This window comes from Schistocerca cancellata, chromosome 3 (assembly GCF_023864275.1).
Source record: "Schistocerca cancellata isolate TAMUIC-IGC-003103 chromosome 3, iqSchCanc2.1, whole genome shotgun sequence".
NCBI lineage: Eukaryota > Metazoa > Arthropoda > Insecta > Orthoptera > Acrididae > Schistocerca > Schistocerca cancellata.
The window spans coordinates 456,686,115-456,699,933 of record NC_064628.1 but is presented as its reverse complement, the minus strand read 5'-3'; the positions used below and the strand labels follow the sequence as shown (position 1 = coordinate 456,699,933).

Sequence of the window (13,819 nt, the reverse complement as noted above, 5' to 3'; positions counted from 1 at the left end):
CTCAGTCTTTGATTTGAAGCAACCTACCACGAATACCTCTCCTGCACCAACCTCTTCATTTCAGAGTATCACTTGCACCCTGCCCTCAAATATTTGCCGGATGCATTCCAGTCTTTGTCTTCCACTGCAATAGGTACCCCCTATAGACCATTCTAGCACCATGGAGGATATTCCCTGATGCCTTAGCACTTGTTCTACCATCTTGTCCATTCTTCTTGTCAGTGTATTTTCAACATTCTTATGTAGCATCACATTTCAAATGCTTTGATTTTCTTCTGTTATGGTCGTCTCGCTGTCCACGATTCAGTACCATACAATGCTGTTCTCCAAATGTACATTCTAATCCTCAAATTAAGGCCTATGTTTGATATCAGTAAACTTCTCTTGGCCAGGAATGCCCTCTTTGCCTTTCCTGGTTTGCTTTCTATATCCTCTTTGCCTGAAAGAGTTCTCAAACAGTTGAGAGCAAATAAAGCAGAAGAAATAGATAACATTCCATTGGAATTTCTGAAACCATTGGGGGAAATGGCAACCAAACAACTATTCAGGTTGGTATACAGAATCTATGAGACTGGTGATGTGCCATCAGACTTTCGGAAAAATATCACCACTCAATTCTGAAGATAGCAAACTATCACACAGTCAGCTTAACGTCTCATGCATCAAATCTGCTGACAAGAAAAATATACAGAAGAATGTAAAAGTAAATTGAGTACCTGTTAGATGCCAATAGGGGCTTCCAGGGTAGTAGAATTTCTTAACTTCAATTACTTTGTGACTACCAGTTCTGATGCCAAGTTTCTGGGTATTCTTATTTCCATTACTTCTCATCATTTTTGTCTTCTTCTGGTTTACTCTCAGTCCATATTCTGTACTCATTAGACTAGTCATTCCATTCAACAGATCCTGTAAGTCTTTTCTCTAACTTACGATAGCATTATCATGAGCAAATTGTATACCGGCTATCCTTTCATCCTGAATTTTAATCCCACACTTGAACCTTTCTTTAATTTGCATCATGGCTTCTTTGATGTGTAAATTGGATAGTAGTGATGAAAACTGCATCCCTGTTGTACACACTTTTTAATCTGAGCAATTTGTTCCTGCTCTTCCAGTCCTATTGTTCCCTCTCGATTCTTGTACACATTGTATATCTCCCATCTTTCCCTGTAGTTTACTCATATTTTTCTCAGAAGTTCAAATATCTTGTATCATTTTACATTGTTCAACTTCTTTTAGATTGACAAATCCTATGAGTTTATTTTTCTTCAGTCTTCCTTCTTTGTGAAGTCAGAACTCTCTCTCTGGTGCCTTCACATTTCCTGAAGCCAAACAGATTGGCCTCTAACAGGTACTCAATTTACTTTTACATTCTTCTGTATATTTTTCTTGTCAGCAGATTTGATGCATGAGACGTTAAGCTGACTGTGTGATAGTGTGCTATCTTCAGAATTGAGTGGTGATATTTTTCCGAAAGACTGATGGTAAATCACCAGTATCATAGATTCTGTAGAATAGGTGTTTGGTTGCCATTTCCCCCAATGGTTTCAGAAATTCCAATGGAATGTTATCTATTTCTTCTGCTTTATTTGCTCTCAACTGTTCGAGAAGTCTTTCAAGTTATGACTCTAATATTGGATCTCCTATGTCTTTCTTATGGACTCCAATCATCAGACAAGTCCTCCTGCTCATAGAGGTTTTCATTGTACTCTTTCCACCTGTCCACTCTTTCCTCTGCCTTTAACAGTGGAATTCCCAGATCTCTCATTGCAATTTTCATGCTTTCATCCTTGTTTTTAACTTCACCAAAGGTTATTTTGACTTTCTGTATGTGGAGTCAATCTTCCCAATGGCCTCCTCCCTCCTTCCCCCTCCCCCTCACATATTTCCTGCAACCATTTCACTTTGGGTGTCCTACAGTTCAGATTTATTTAATTCTTAAGTGATTTATATTGCTGTATTCCTGTATTTCCCTGTACAATTTTGTACTTACTGCTTTCATCGATTAGTTGAAGTATGTCTTCTGTTACCTGGGGATTCTTCGGAATTACCTTTTTTGTACCTATGTCTGACTGTCCAATATCTGTGAGTGCCCTTGTTAGACCTGTCCACTCCTCTTCAACTGTACTGATACTGTGATAATCCATATCACAGTATTGACATAATTAGCGAACCACAAATGCATCTCACCATTCCTCAGCACTTCAGTATCCCATGGAACATAATCAGCCATTGTTGTTACAATATGTAGCACTAGCATCTAATTCTTGATCCATGGACTGTCCATGTTGATTTCTGTGACTGTGACCACTTTCCTCTACTCTCTTTTTCCCAAACCACCAGCTGATAGATTAGGCACCACATTCTCTTCTTTATTACCTCCCCCTCCGCCCGCCCCCCTCCACACCCCTGGAAACTTGTACCACTGTGTTCTGAAGAAACAGCTGCAACTATCAGAGAGTGCAGAAGAATACTTCAGTGACACAAATGCTATCCTTCTGCGGAACATTTAAACTTTCAAAATACTTCAAGTGAAGGCCTGGTTTTTAATAAAAACAAGAAAGCAGGAGTGTTGGGAGTTGTGTATGTTATCTGTGAAGGCACGCACCCAAATGTCTCAAGTGTTGACTGAACACCACAGCATTTGTGGCCATCAACCGTCCACAGTAGCTCGAGGTGTCGTGTATTGATTCAGTGGTCATTACTGAATGTTTTACCCCACACATCACGAAGTGTCCACATGCAATAACTACCAGCCTAATTTCCTGGCCCAGAAGTGCCTGACATAGCAAAACTCCTTATCCTTCCATGCATAAGGTCTCAAGTCATAGTGTTTTCCATTTACTGAAATGGAGTTCAGCAGTGCTTAAGCAGTTTATTGAGAGAAGTCCCAAACATCTTAGTAACAACAGTATAAAACACATCCTCACGTTTTTCAATCAAATTTTGCAGTAAAGGGAACTTAACTCCAAATGACAGGAGGTTGATGCTATTCCTATTGTGAAACTGTGAAGATATCCTCAAATTTTGACTAATTATCTCCCTCAATAAAAGGCTTTGTAACAAATCAATGAATGTGTTGGTGCCTGGCAACCAGAGGACACAATTTCAAAAGTGCTCTCAAGCACTCTGGTCCATCATAAACCAACTGATAGATCTGGAATCTGCAGTGTGCAGTGCTTTCATACATCAACACCAACTGATTGCTGTATTCTTTGACCTGCAGAAGGCATGTGAAACAACTCAGTGCCGTCACAGGTGTGCAGTGCGCAAGTGTTGCTTCAGGGTTTGCTTATCCATTTTTATCCCTCTGACTGTTCCGGTTTTGGTTAAATTCAATTCTCAGCAATTAATATGTCCAGGAAACTGGAGTCCCTTAGGGATTGGTTTTGAGCATAATATCATCACTATTGCACTCAGTGGTATTGAGACTGCAGTGGAACCTATAGTCTTAATGTTACTGTATTTTGATGATTTTTGTCTGTATTACAGCTATCAATGCTCCCCACAGTGTGTCAGCATCAGGGGACCATTCAGGAAGCACATAACATTGCTCTGAATCATTGCTATCAATGTTCACCCACGAAAACGTGTGTCATGCACATTTGTAAACTCAGAATTATGCATCATCACTCACAACTTTACCTCAGTAAACAATTACTTGATGTCTTTGAAATTTTAAAATCTTCACGCTTTTATTTGACAGTAAGTTAACATAGCTGTCACATGTAGGCTAGCTAAATGTTAATTACATGAGCTAACATGATGCTTTTAGATTTCTCAGCAGTACCTCCAGGGGTGCAGACTACACAGTTTGTCTGTGATTCTACAAAGCTTTGATCTTATGGACTGTGGATGTGCAGCTTACAGGCTGCCAGCACCATCAGTATTGAGGTTGTTAGACCCTGTCCACGACACTCGTGTGCAGTTGGCAGCTGGAGCCTTCCATACAAGTTTCATAGACAGCCCCTTGGGGGAAGCTGACGTCCCATGACTGCAGGTCAGATGCCAGCAACTCTTAGCAAGCTTTACAGTCACAGTCTGTCAGATGCTTACCCACCCATGTTACTTAACTCTGTTTCATAGTCAAAAGTTAAGATTTTTCATGAATTTTCCAAAAAATAGCTGGGGTATAATTGGAGCCTCTAACTGTCCCCTCTTGTCTGTGAGCATGGAGTTCTCATGGCACCCTTAATGGTATGTACGCAGTCTTGTGATCAGATGGATCCCTTCCATGGCCCTAAGGAAAATATTCTCTGATGCCTGTTCCATTCAGTTCTTCATGACTACCCCAATTCAACCTGTGTCTACATATATGGATTGAAAATCAACAAAATGGTTGATTATACTTTTATACACACAGGGGGGGGGGGGGGGGGGGGGGGTATGAGAAGTATTATCTGCTGAGTACATGCATTGTATACATGACAGAGTTGGTCGCCATATTATGGGCTTTTGCTATACATTTAAACTCTCCCAACCAAGGATTTCTTGGTTTGTATCAACTCCATGAGCTGCTTACAAGGTATATCTCAGTGCTGCTCCATAAATCTTTTGGTTGTTAACATCTAAGAACTATTAGTTAACAGATCTATGATTGCAACTGTGCCATCAAATTTTTGAAAACCTGGGATGTGGAGTTGCAAAGATAGCAAAAGAGCTGCTATAAATGGAGTTAGAGTAACAAAGCAGAAATGACTAGTGCTGTCAAATTTAAATGAACTTTATACCTAAAAACAAAGATGATGTGACTTACCAAATGAAAGTGCTGGCAGGTCGACAGACACACAAACGAACACAAACATACACACAAAATTCAAGCTTTCGCAACAAACTGTTGCCTCATCAGGAAAGAGGGAAGGAGAGGGAAAGACGAAAGGATGTGGGTTTTAAGGGAGAGGGTAAGGAGTCATTCCAGTCCCGGGAGCGGAAAGACTTACCTTAGGGGGAAAAAAGGACGGGTATACACTCGCGCACACACACACATATCCATCCACACATATACAGACACAAGCAGACATATTTAAAGACTAGTCCTTGGCATTACAGAAAACTTAGTTTGATGCTATGTTACATCAGAAACCTAAATTTATGAGGATCTTTGTGTCAGTAAAATTACATCTCTCTCTTTAATGTTGAATGACATAGTGGCATGTGTGTATGATGGACAGTGGTGGCTTGCAGAGGTTGAAAGAATATGTTTGGAAAACAGTGATGCTTTTGTGCATTTTTACCACCCTGCTGGTCTAAGAACATCATTCAAGAAATCTGTGTCTTTGTGTATGTTGGTGGCTGTACTGCCCCACTTGTTTCACACTGTTTCCCACTTCTGGCCAAGTTTACGTCCCAAGACTGAAATGTTGTGGGGGTTCAGTGATGATTTTGGGCAGCCATATCAGGGTATTCCATAGACCCCAGGGTTACTTTGCAAGGTCACTTTACTGCCAAGGATTATGTGACTATTTTGGCTGATTTGGTCCATCCCATGGCACAATGTTTTGTTCCCCACTGGTGACACTGTGTTCGAAGACAACAGGACCCCTGTTCACACAGCTTGCATCATCCAAGACTGGTTTTATGAGTGTGAAGGTGACTCATTGGATCTCCACTGGCCACCACAGTCACCCGATATCAATATTACTGAGCCGTTTTGGTCTGGTCTGGAGAGAAGGGTGCATGATTGCTATTCACCTCCATCATTGTTACCTGAACTTGCTACTACTTTGGATGGTATAAGATTTCTTTGAAAGCCATACAGGACCTGTATATGTCCATTCTGAGATGACTGGAAGAAGCTGTTTTGAATGGAAATTGGTTTCCTGCACCTTATTATGTATAGTATCATGTTTTTGGTGTTTCTATATTTTATCAAACCTTTGTATTTGCAGATGATGGGATAGCAGCTAACAAAGTCAAATGGTTTCTAGTGGAAAGTGGGTTTTGTAACAGATTTAATGCATCTCAACTTTAGGTGTCAGGGGTAGATGTGGTGGGAGTACCTCTTCTTGTGGTGTGCACCCCAAATGGCCTCAAGCCCCTTTCTCTCTCTGCACTTCCATGCATTTTTTTAAAGTTTATGTACATATTTTATTCATCTGTTTTAGCTAATCAGCTCTGTAGTCGATACAGTCTTCATTTTCTCACCCCATTTTAGGAGTGAAGGGTGCAACTCCTGCCACAGATATCTGATGCAGGGGTCTCCAGCTGTGACCACTTGCACATCTGCATTGGTGTCTATATTCCGTGACCAGCTACGGTTTATAGCTACCTGGATTTTATCTAACTTTAACTATCTGACATAAGATACTGATCCACAAATTTTCATTTGTGATAAAAAAGGTCACAGATCCTGCAGCTAACCATTTTCCTTTTTCCATTTCACTTTGCTTTGCATGAACGTCCAGTGAAATGAGGGACTGATAACAGAGGTGTTTAGTGCCTTTAAATCCATAAACAATCATTCCTCTTTTCCTCACATTGGGGATGTGATTCTGGGTAGTATGGCTGTTAACTGATTGTTGTTGCCCAGCATTGAAATGGTATGTGATGTGTTGTATGTTGGCCTGTCTATCAGTTGTTACAATAGGCAGTAGTTAATGGTGTCCTGAGCTATGAATATATTCTTGCTCATATCAGCCAGATCTAGAATCCTAAAAAATCTTGTTCAGTCACATTTTACACTTAAAGTGCTTTGAGAAGTTCCACATCGGAGAGATTACAAGAAATATGTTAGTCTTAGTTTTAAATTCTGAGATCCCAAGATTTCAAAACATGCAGATTCTTATATAATGTATTGAGACATGTAAGTTTTTCGTTTTCCATTTTTACTGTATTGGGGAAAATTCTTTGTTCTTATCTTTAACATTTTTTTCTCTGTTGGATATTGAAGTACTTCTTTATGTACTAAAAAGACGATATGGTGTTCCCAAAAACAGGTATGTTCTCAGCAACAAGTGGCTCTGTGATGATAAACGGCTATGACACCAAAGATAATTTGGACAAAATTCGTGAGAACTTAGGGCTTTGCCCACAGGAAAACATGCTGTTTTGCGAGTTGACTGTTGAGGAACACCTTATATTTTTTGGCATGGTGGGTATGCTAACTTTTATCTGTGATGCTTTAGTTAAGTTAATTTTCCTACTAGTAGTGAATTTGGATTTTGGTTCATATGCCAAAAAGAAAATATGAAATACATGTTCATGTCTTATTTGTTTTTGAATCAATTGGTTCTTTCCATCAGTTACTTATTTACTTAAAGAGACAAAATGCTTTAAGAATTTTGTAATGAAAATAATGTACTGGTGCTTGTCTCACATATGTTCAATATGAATTGATTCTGACTTTTGTAAATTCACCAATGATAACAAACCTGGGTTTTCTCTCTCACAAATAATTTACATGTCAAATGAAATTTCTGTTCTTTTAATATCACAGCACTTCTTATATTGGCCTCTTTGTGAGTCATGTAATAATATGGTGCATCATTAACCATCAAAACAGGAGTAATATAATTCTGAAAGCATTTCAGAAATAAAAAGTATCGTGGAAAGAACAAGTAAAAACAGGAGAACAGTCTAGATTTTGTTTCAGCAGTTAATTCACAAGTATTTTCAGAATACATCATACAAAGTGTATGCTGTTGATGTGTAGAATTTGATGCAGTTCCCATATGAAGCAAGAAATTTGCTAAGAACTCAAAAATTAACTTTAATTAGAAATACATTTACTTTGTGCTGCCCTACTTAAGCTAAGGGTAGCATTCCAAATTTTGTTTATGCAACAGCTTAAATCAGTAAAGAGTTTCAGATTTTGAGTATTGTACTTCATGCTAGATGGAGTGGTTTTTTGTCATGTTGTAGCTGCATAGAGCAATTTTGTTTTTCCAATTGCAAATTTATTTATTTGTGTTTTTTGCGTCATTATTTTTTACCTGTTTTTCTTCTTGAACATTAACTAGTAATAGCAGTCATGCAGCAGGTCACTTACAGAACCCATGTTTGACTAGTTCTTGAATACTGTTTGTTAGCATGGGATCCTTAGTAGGTTGGATTAACTAATGAGTGCTTGTGTAGTCAGTGTGAAAGTGTCACGTAAGTTCTCAGCAAACTGCAATGGGAGACATTACAAGAAAAACATTAGAAGTTTATGTGCATAATCCTGAGATCCCACATTTAAGAACAATCCAAGAAACACACAACTTCCTCCAATTCATTACTCATTAAAATTAGGGGAACTTGGCCTCATATGGAGGGACACTCTTTCTTCCTTCATACCATCTATGAATGGGGTTGGACGGGTGGGAGGGTGGTGGTGGAACTCTTGTACTATGAATATTCCACCATCTACATCTATGTACACACTCCGCAAGCCACTGTTTATGAGTGACAGAAAGTACCCTGTACCACTACTATAGTCAAGACTGCGTAAGGAGAATCCTGACAGCCCCCAGCACTGTTGCAAAATTTCAACTGTGAAGAGGTAATGGTTGTAGGTGAAAACAGTAGCTGTCTACAGAGGTGTTGCCATAGAAATGTTTACAGAACCGTGTTATGTTATTGGTTGAGATAGGCACACAAAGCTACTGTGCCCAGCCCACTGCAACTGTCAGCCAATAACTTACGCCGTCTCAGCTATTGTTATTACCAATTACCTTTCCTGTCCCACTTGCAAGTAGAGCAAGGGAAAAAATGACTCTCTCTCTCTCTCTCTCTCTCTCTCTCTCTCTCTCTCTCTCTCTCTCTCTCTCATATATATAAACAAAGATTCTGTAACTTACCAAATGGAAGCGTTGTTACGTTGATAGAGACAATAACAAACACAAACACACACACAAATTTCAAGCTTTCGCAACCCACCGTTGCTTCAGCAGGAAAGAGCAAAGGAGAGGGAAAGACGAAAGGATGTGGGTTTTAAGGGAGAGGGTAAGGAGTCATTCCAATCCCGGGAAAGGAAAGACTTACCTTGGGGGGGGGGGAAAAGGGACAGGTATACACTCGCGAGCGCGCGCGCACACTCATCGTGTACAGTAACAAGGTGGTATCCAAAACTTCCTGAAATATACTAATAAAAATGTGAAGTCTTTCTTAGATCCTATTCTATATGTTGCGCGCGCGCGCGCGCGCGCGCGCGCGCACACACACACACACATATATATATATCCATCCGCACATATACATAATGTGCGGATGGATATGTGTGTGTGTGCGCGAGTGGTAAGTCTTTCCGCTCCCAGGATTGGAATGACTCCTTACCCTCTCCCTTAAAACCCACATCCTTTCGTCTTTCCCTCTCCTTCCCTCTTTCCTGATGAAGCAACCGTGGGTTGCTAAAGCTTGAAATTTGTGTGTGTGGTTGTGTTTGTTATTGTCTCTATCAACGTACCAACGCTTTCGTTTCATAAGTTACAGAATCTTTGTTTTTAGATATATTTTTCCCACATGGAATGTTTCCCTCTATTTTATATATCTCGCTGTATGAGCCCTAGCTTTAGTTTCTTATATCTTATATTCGTGGTCCTTAATGGAAAACCTATGTTGGCAGCAGTAGACTCATTCTGCATTCAGCTTCAAATGCCAGTTCTGTAATTTTTCTCAATAGTGTTCCTCAGAAAGAATCTTTCCTTCCCTCCAGGGATTCCCATTTGAGTTTCCAAAGCATCTCCATAATACTTGCATGTTGTTCAAACCTACCAATGGCAAGTCTAACAGCCTACCTCTGAATTGATTTGAAGTCTTCCTTTAATCCAAACTGGTGCAGATCCTCAATAATCAAGATTAGGTCCCAGAAGTGTCCTGCATGTGGTCTCCTTTACAGACGGAAACACACTTCCCTGAAATTCCCACAATAAAGCAAAGTCGACCATTCATCTTCCCTGTCCCAATCCTCACATGCTCGTTCCATTTCACATCGCTATGCGACATCATGCCCAGAGAATGAAACTATGTGACTGTCAAGGATGTCCGTAGTAATACTGTATCCAAACATTCCGGGGTAGTTTTTCGTACTCATCCACATTAACTTTTTCCTTGCAGCACTCCGGACAGTACTCTTGCCTATGATGCACACTCATCATGTACAGTAACAAGGTGGTATCCAAAACTTCCTGAAATATACTAATAAAAATGTGAAGTCTTTCTTAGATCCTATTCTGTATGTTGTCCTCAAAGTACCTAGTTGGGTGTGATTACACGACTCTGCGTTTCTGACGCTTTTAAAATGCATGCTAAAAATCTGTCTTTCCTATAGTTTATCAGATTTTTGAACCTTCAAATTGATTTTCATCTGGTGGAAGTTACATGAAGGCAAGAGTGGTGAACATGGTTGGTGGTGGAACAACAGTCATCTCATTTTAATGTAAAAGACTTGAGTAATGTAGGCTGAGTCATTCGTACACCAGGATGTTTTATCCTCCTGCTTACCATCAGATAACTTAGAACAAATCAGAACATTTATTTACTGACTGACTAGGAAGAGTGAATAGTTTGTCAGGAATCCCATCAGTATAACAAACAAACCAGTTAAACACATGGACTTGTTGTTGCTCTTGACTTGTAGAGCATTTTTTTTTTTTTCTTATTTTGTTGAGGTGAAGGACACTTCCATTGTGACAATTTCTACATAGGGCCATATCCATAAACACACATTTAGTCACCTGTCACAGTGTTTAAAAGAAACTTTGGAGTGTCTTGAAGTAATTGTTTTCATTCCCTGTAGATTTTAACTTAATGTTGCTTCTTATCATCTTGAAGCATTTGCAGCAAAAACTTCATGGCAATCCTTCTTGTGGTCAATTCTTCTCGCAGAATATATTCATATGTTCCATATCTTATTATCATGGTGTTGCAGAAATCTTGGATGGTTTGTCTATGATCTAGTAGAATCAGATTCCTCACTTCTAAATAGTTTCTTGTGTGATACCAGTTAATGTTCACCAATTAATGTTCGACTTTTGAAATGCTTGTAGGAGTCGTAAGTCTGTGTCTGAGCCAAAGCATTGTCTTCAAAAGTTTGCTTGAGCATTTAGTGAATTTCTATGGTGGGTTTCTGAGTTAAACCAAAACATTACACAGGCACATGGCTTCTTCAATTCAATCACCTCAAAATCATGCATGCACACAAACAAGACAATCGAAGTATGCTCACCAACAGCCAAACCGCACAACTCACAGCTGTTTGCCTCACTGATTAAAGGAGGATGTATAGAGAGCCATGTAGAAGTATTTCAGTGCACAAAGAACCATTTGCATGCAGAATTTAAATTTTAGGAACTTTCGGATACAGTTTCATACATGTACAAACATGATGCATATGAATGTGTTAAATGGCTGGCTGGCTGGCTGGCTGGCTGACTTGACAGCTGTGCAGGAAATGTAACTTTTTCATTTTGTCATCCATAGCAGAAATAAAGGTATGCAGTTGTACTTGTTATTGCCATAAGTACTGCAGTCTGCTGCAGAAAGAACCAGATTTTCATTTGCTACTAAATTATGGTAAAACAAAGAAGATCAACAGAAGTATTAAGGCAGGCTAATTAACAAACATGGAAACCTCTCCTCTTTATTTATTCACTGGACAAAATGGCAAAGTAGTTAAAGCACTGGATGTGAATTTGAAAGGAGTGGATATCAAATCTCCATCTAACCATCCAGTTTTAGGTTTATTGAATTTATATTTCATTGTGCTAAACAAATATGATAACAGTTAAAGTTTTCAACCAAAACTGTGTACTGTTTCATTAAAAAATTGAAAATACAAAATAATAATAATTCTTGAGATAAGTTTCACTATCTTTTGAATTTGTTGTTATTCATTTTGGATGTCACAAGTTTGCCTTTTATGTGAATAAATCAATCACCAGAGTCAGCATTTATTAATTCTTATGAATCAACTAATATGAGTCTTCTATCCTGAAGAAGTCATCCTTGATTGCAATATTTTGTAGCAAATGTCCTAATATTGCTTGACAGTCACTTTTATGCTGCAAGGACCAACTAAAAATGATTCAGAATTGCACAGATATACATCCAAGTACAATACATTGGATGATATGGCAGAAGATTGCAAGTTATGATACTTTATCATCTTGCCTGGAAGTGAGATGCTCAGACAGAAGGGAACTGTATACATGGAAATGAATGGTAATAGACAATAATAATGAATTTAACAAAACTTACCAGCAACCTCTGATTCCGTATACTGTCAAGGATTATGCATTATTAGTGTACCTGTAAATGAATACATCTGCTGGCATTGTAAAATGACCTATGACGGTAACTGCGAACTCGATGAAAAGATTTCTGTCTCCATTGGGGCAGTATGGGTGCAAGTGATGTCACAGTGCCTCAAACAAGCATTTGGGAAAGGATGTATACACTGACAGTTGTCACTATTGTGAATTTTTTTCTAGGTGTCATACTAATTGAGAATGGCCAAAACGATACCTCGTTTTTCTTTTGAGGCCTTAGTGAAAATCTTGTTTTTGTGAAATATGAAGCAGTCCCTAGCAGTACCTAGTATTTCTTGATTCTTTCCTGTTCTTTTGCAAAGCTTTTCTATGCTTCTCCATTACAACTGCTTTTTGTGTTCTTCAATTTCTTTTTATCAGCATATGTCTCTGGACTGGGACTCAATTCTAAACAACTCCTTTTCATAGGTGGTGCTATTTCAGTTGTATTATCTGGCAATATTCCACAAATCATTTTCTGGCTTTGATACGTTGGTAGGTCTTCTTTATTTGCTCCCATTTACACACAGTCTGAAATACAATTTTACGGGTGTACATCATTGGAAGATTAGATATGGAAAATGGTTTGACTTACAGCCTCAGGGTTATTAGTAATAAGATATTTCTCATTAATTAGTGGAGTGCATGCTGCACTGGACATGAGAGACCATTCATTTGACAGAGAACTTTCTAGAAAGCAAGGTGCCTTGCTTTGAGTCCTATGCTGTGCACTTAAGAAAGTGTTCAATGCAGCCTATATTCAAATAAAGAATGGTAAAATTAATAACCTAAAAGCTATAGTGAAGTAAAACTGTCTACTATAACCTCACTGCTACCAAGTGTGTTCATCCTACGCCACAAAGAAAAAGCCTTGTCAGGTTTGAAAGAAATGGAGAGGAGATTATGGTGTTCCATTGTTATTGAGTGGTGGTGTGATGTTTGCTTGGGAGCTATGATTCCTGGTTATTGATTTGCTGACCTCGTTATTTCTATGCACTCACCAATGTTTCCTGATCAGATTTCGTTTCTCAAAGTGCTGCAGTTATTACTGGAAGTATCCAGCTACAGCCCAATTTCCCTCACCAGCACTGTCTGTGAGGTGATGGAATACATGTTCGTTGCTCAGCTGGTTTGGTGGCTTGAGTGTCAGAATTTGCTAACAAATGCACAATGTTTATTTTGTAAATACCACTTTGCAGTTGGTCATCTCATCACTCTGTCAACCCTCATTATGAAAAGTTTGAGGAAATGCCAGACTATAGCCATGTTTTTTGTTTTCAAGGAGGCTTATACTTGCTTGAGGATGGGCATCCTCTATATGTACCCAAGTGGCTTCTGAGGCTGGCTGCCCCATTTTATTCAGGAGTTTTTAAAAGACCTGGTTTTTGAGATATGTGTGGGTTTGGCATTGTTGAACACTTGTGTTTGGGAGAACTGGTTGCCCTATTTGCCTTTGCAAGTGACCCTATCATGGACTATATACCGCCAGGTATCCCAGGCTCTCTTTCCGTCGACGACTTAGCAATCTAATGCAGCTCTCAGTGGACCTGTTTGCTTGAGCGACAACTTCAGCAATGTCTCGACTGTCTTTACTC

The 13,819-nt window shown here is 39.1% G+C and overlaps 1 protein-coding gene across 2 annotated transcripts in view; it reads left to right on the top strand.

The window, feature by feature from the left end:
- The window catches only part of LOC126175225 (phospholipid-transporting ATPase ABCA1-like), a 455,526-nt gene that overhangs the window by 176,777 nt on the left and 264,930 nt on the right, over positions 1 to 13,819 (top strand). For both annotated transcript variants that reach the window (XM_049921856.1, XM_049921857.1), the window contains exon 10: positions 6,936 to 7,090. In XM_049921856.1, coding sequence (XP_049777813.1) covers positions 6,936 to 7,090 — 155 coding nt within the window. The remainder of the gene's footprint in view (positions 1 to 6,935; positions 7,091 to 13,819) is intronic.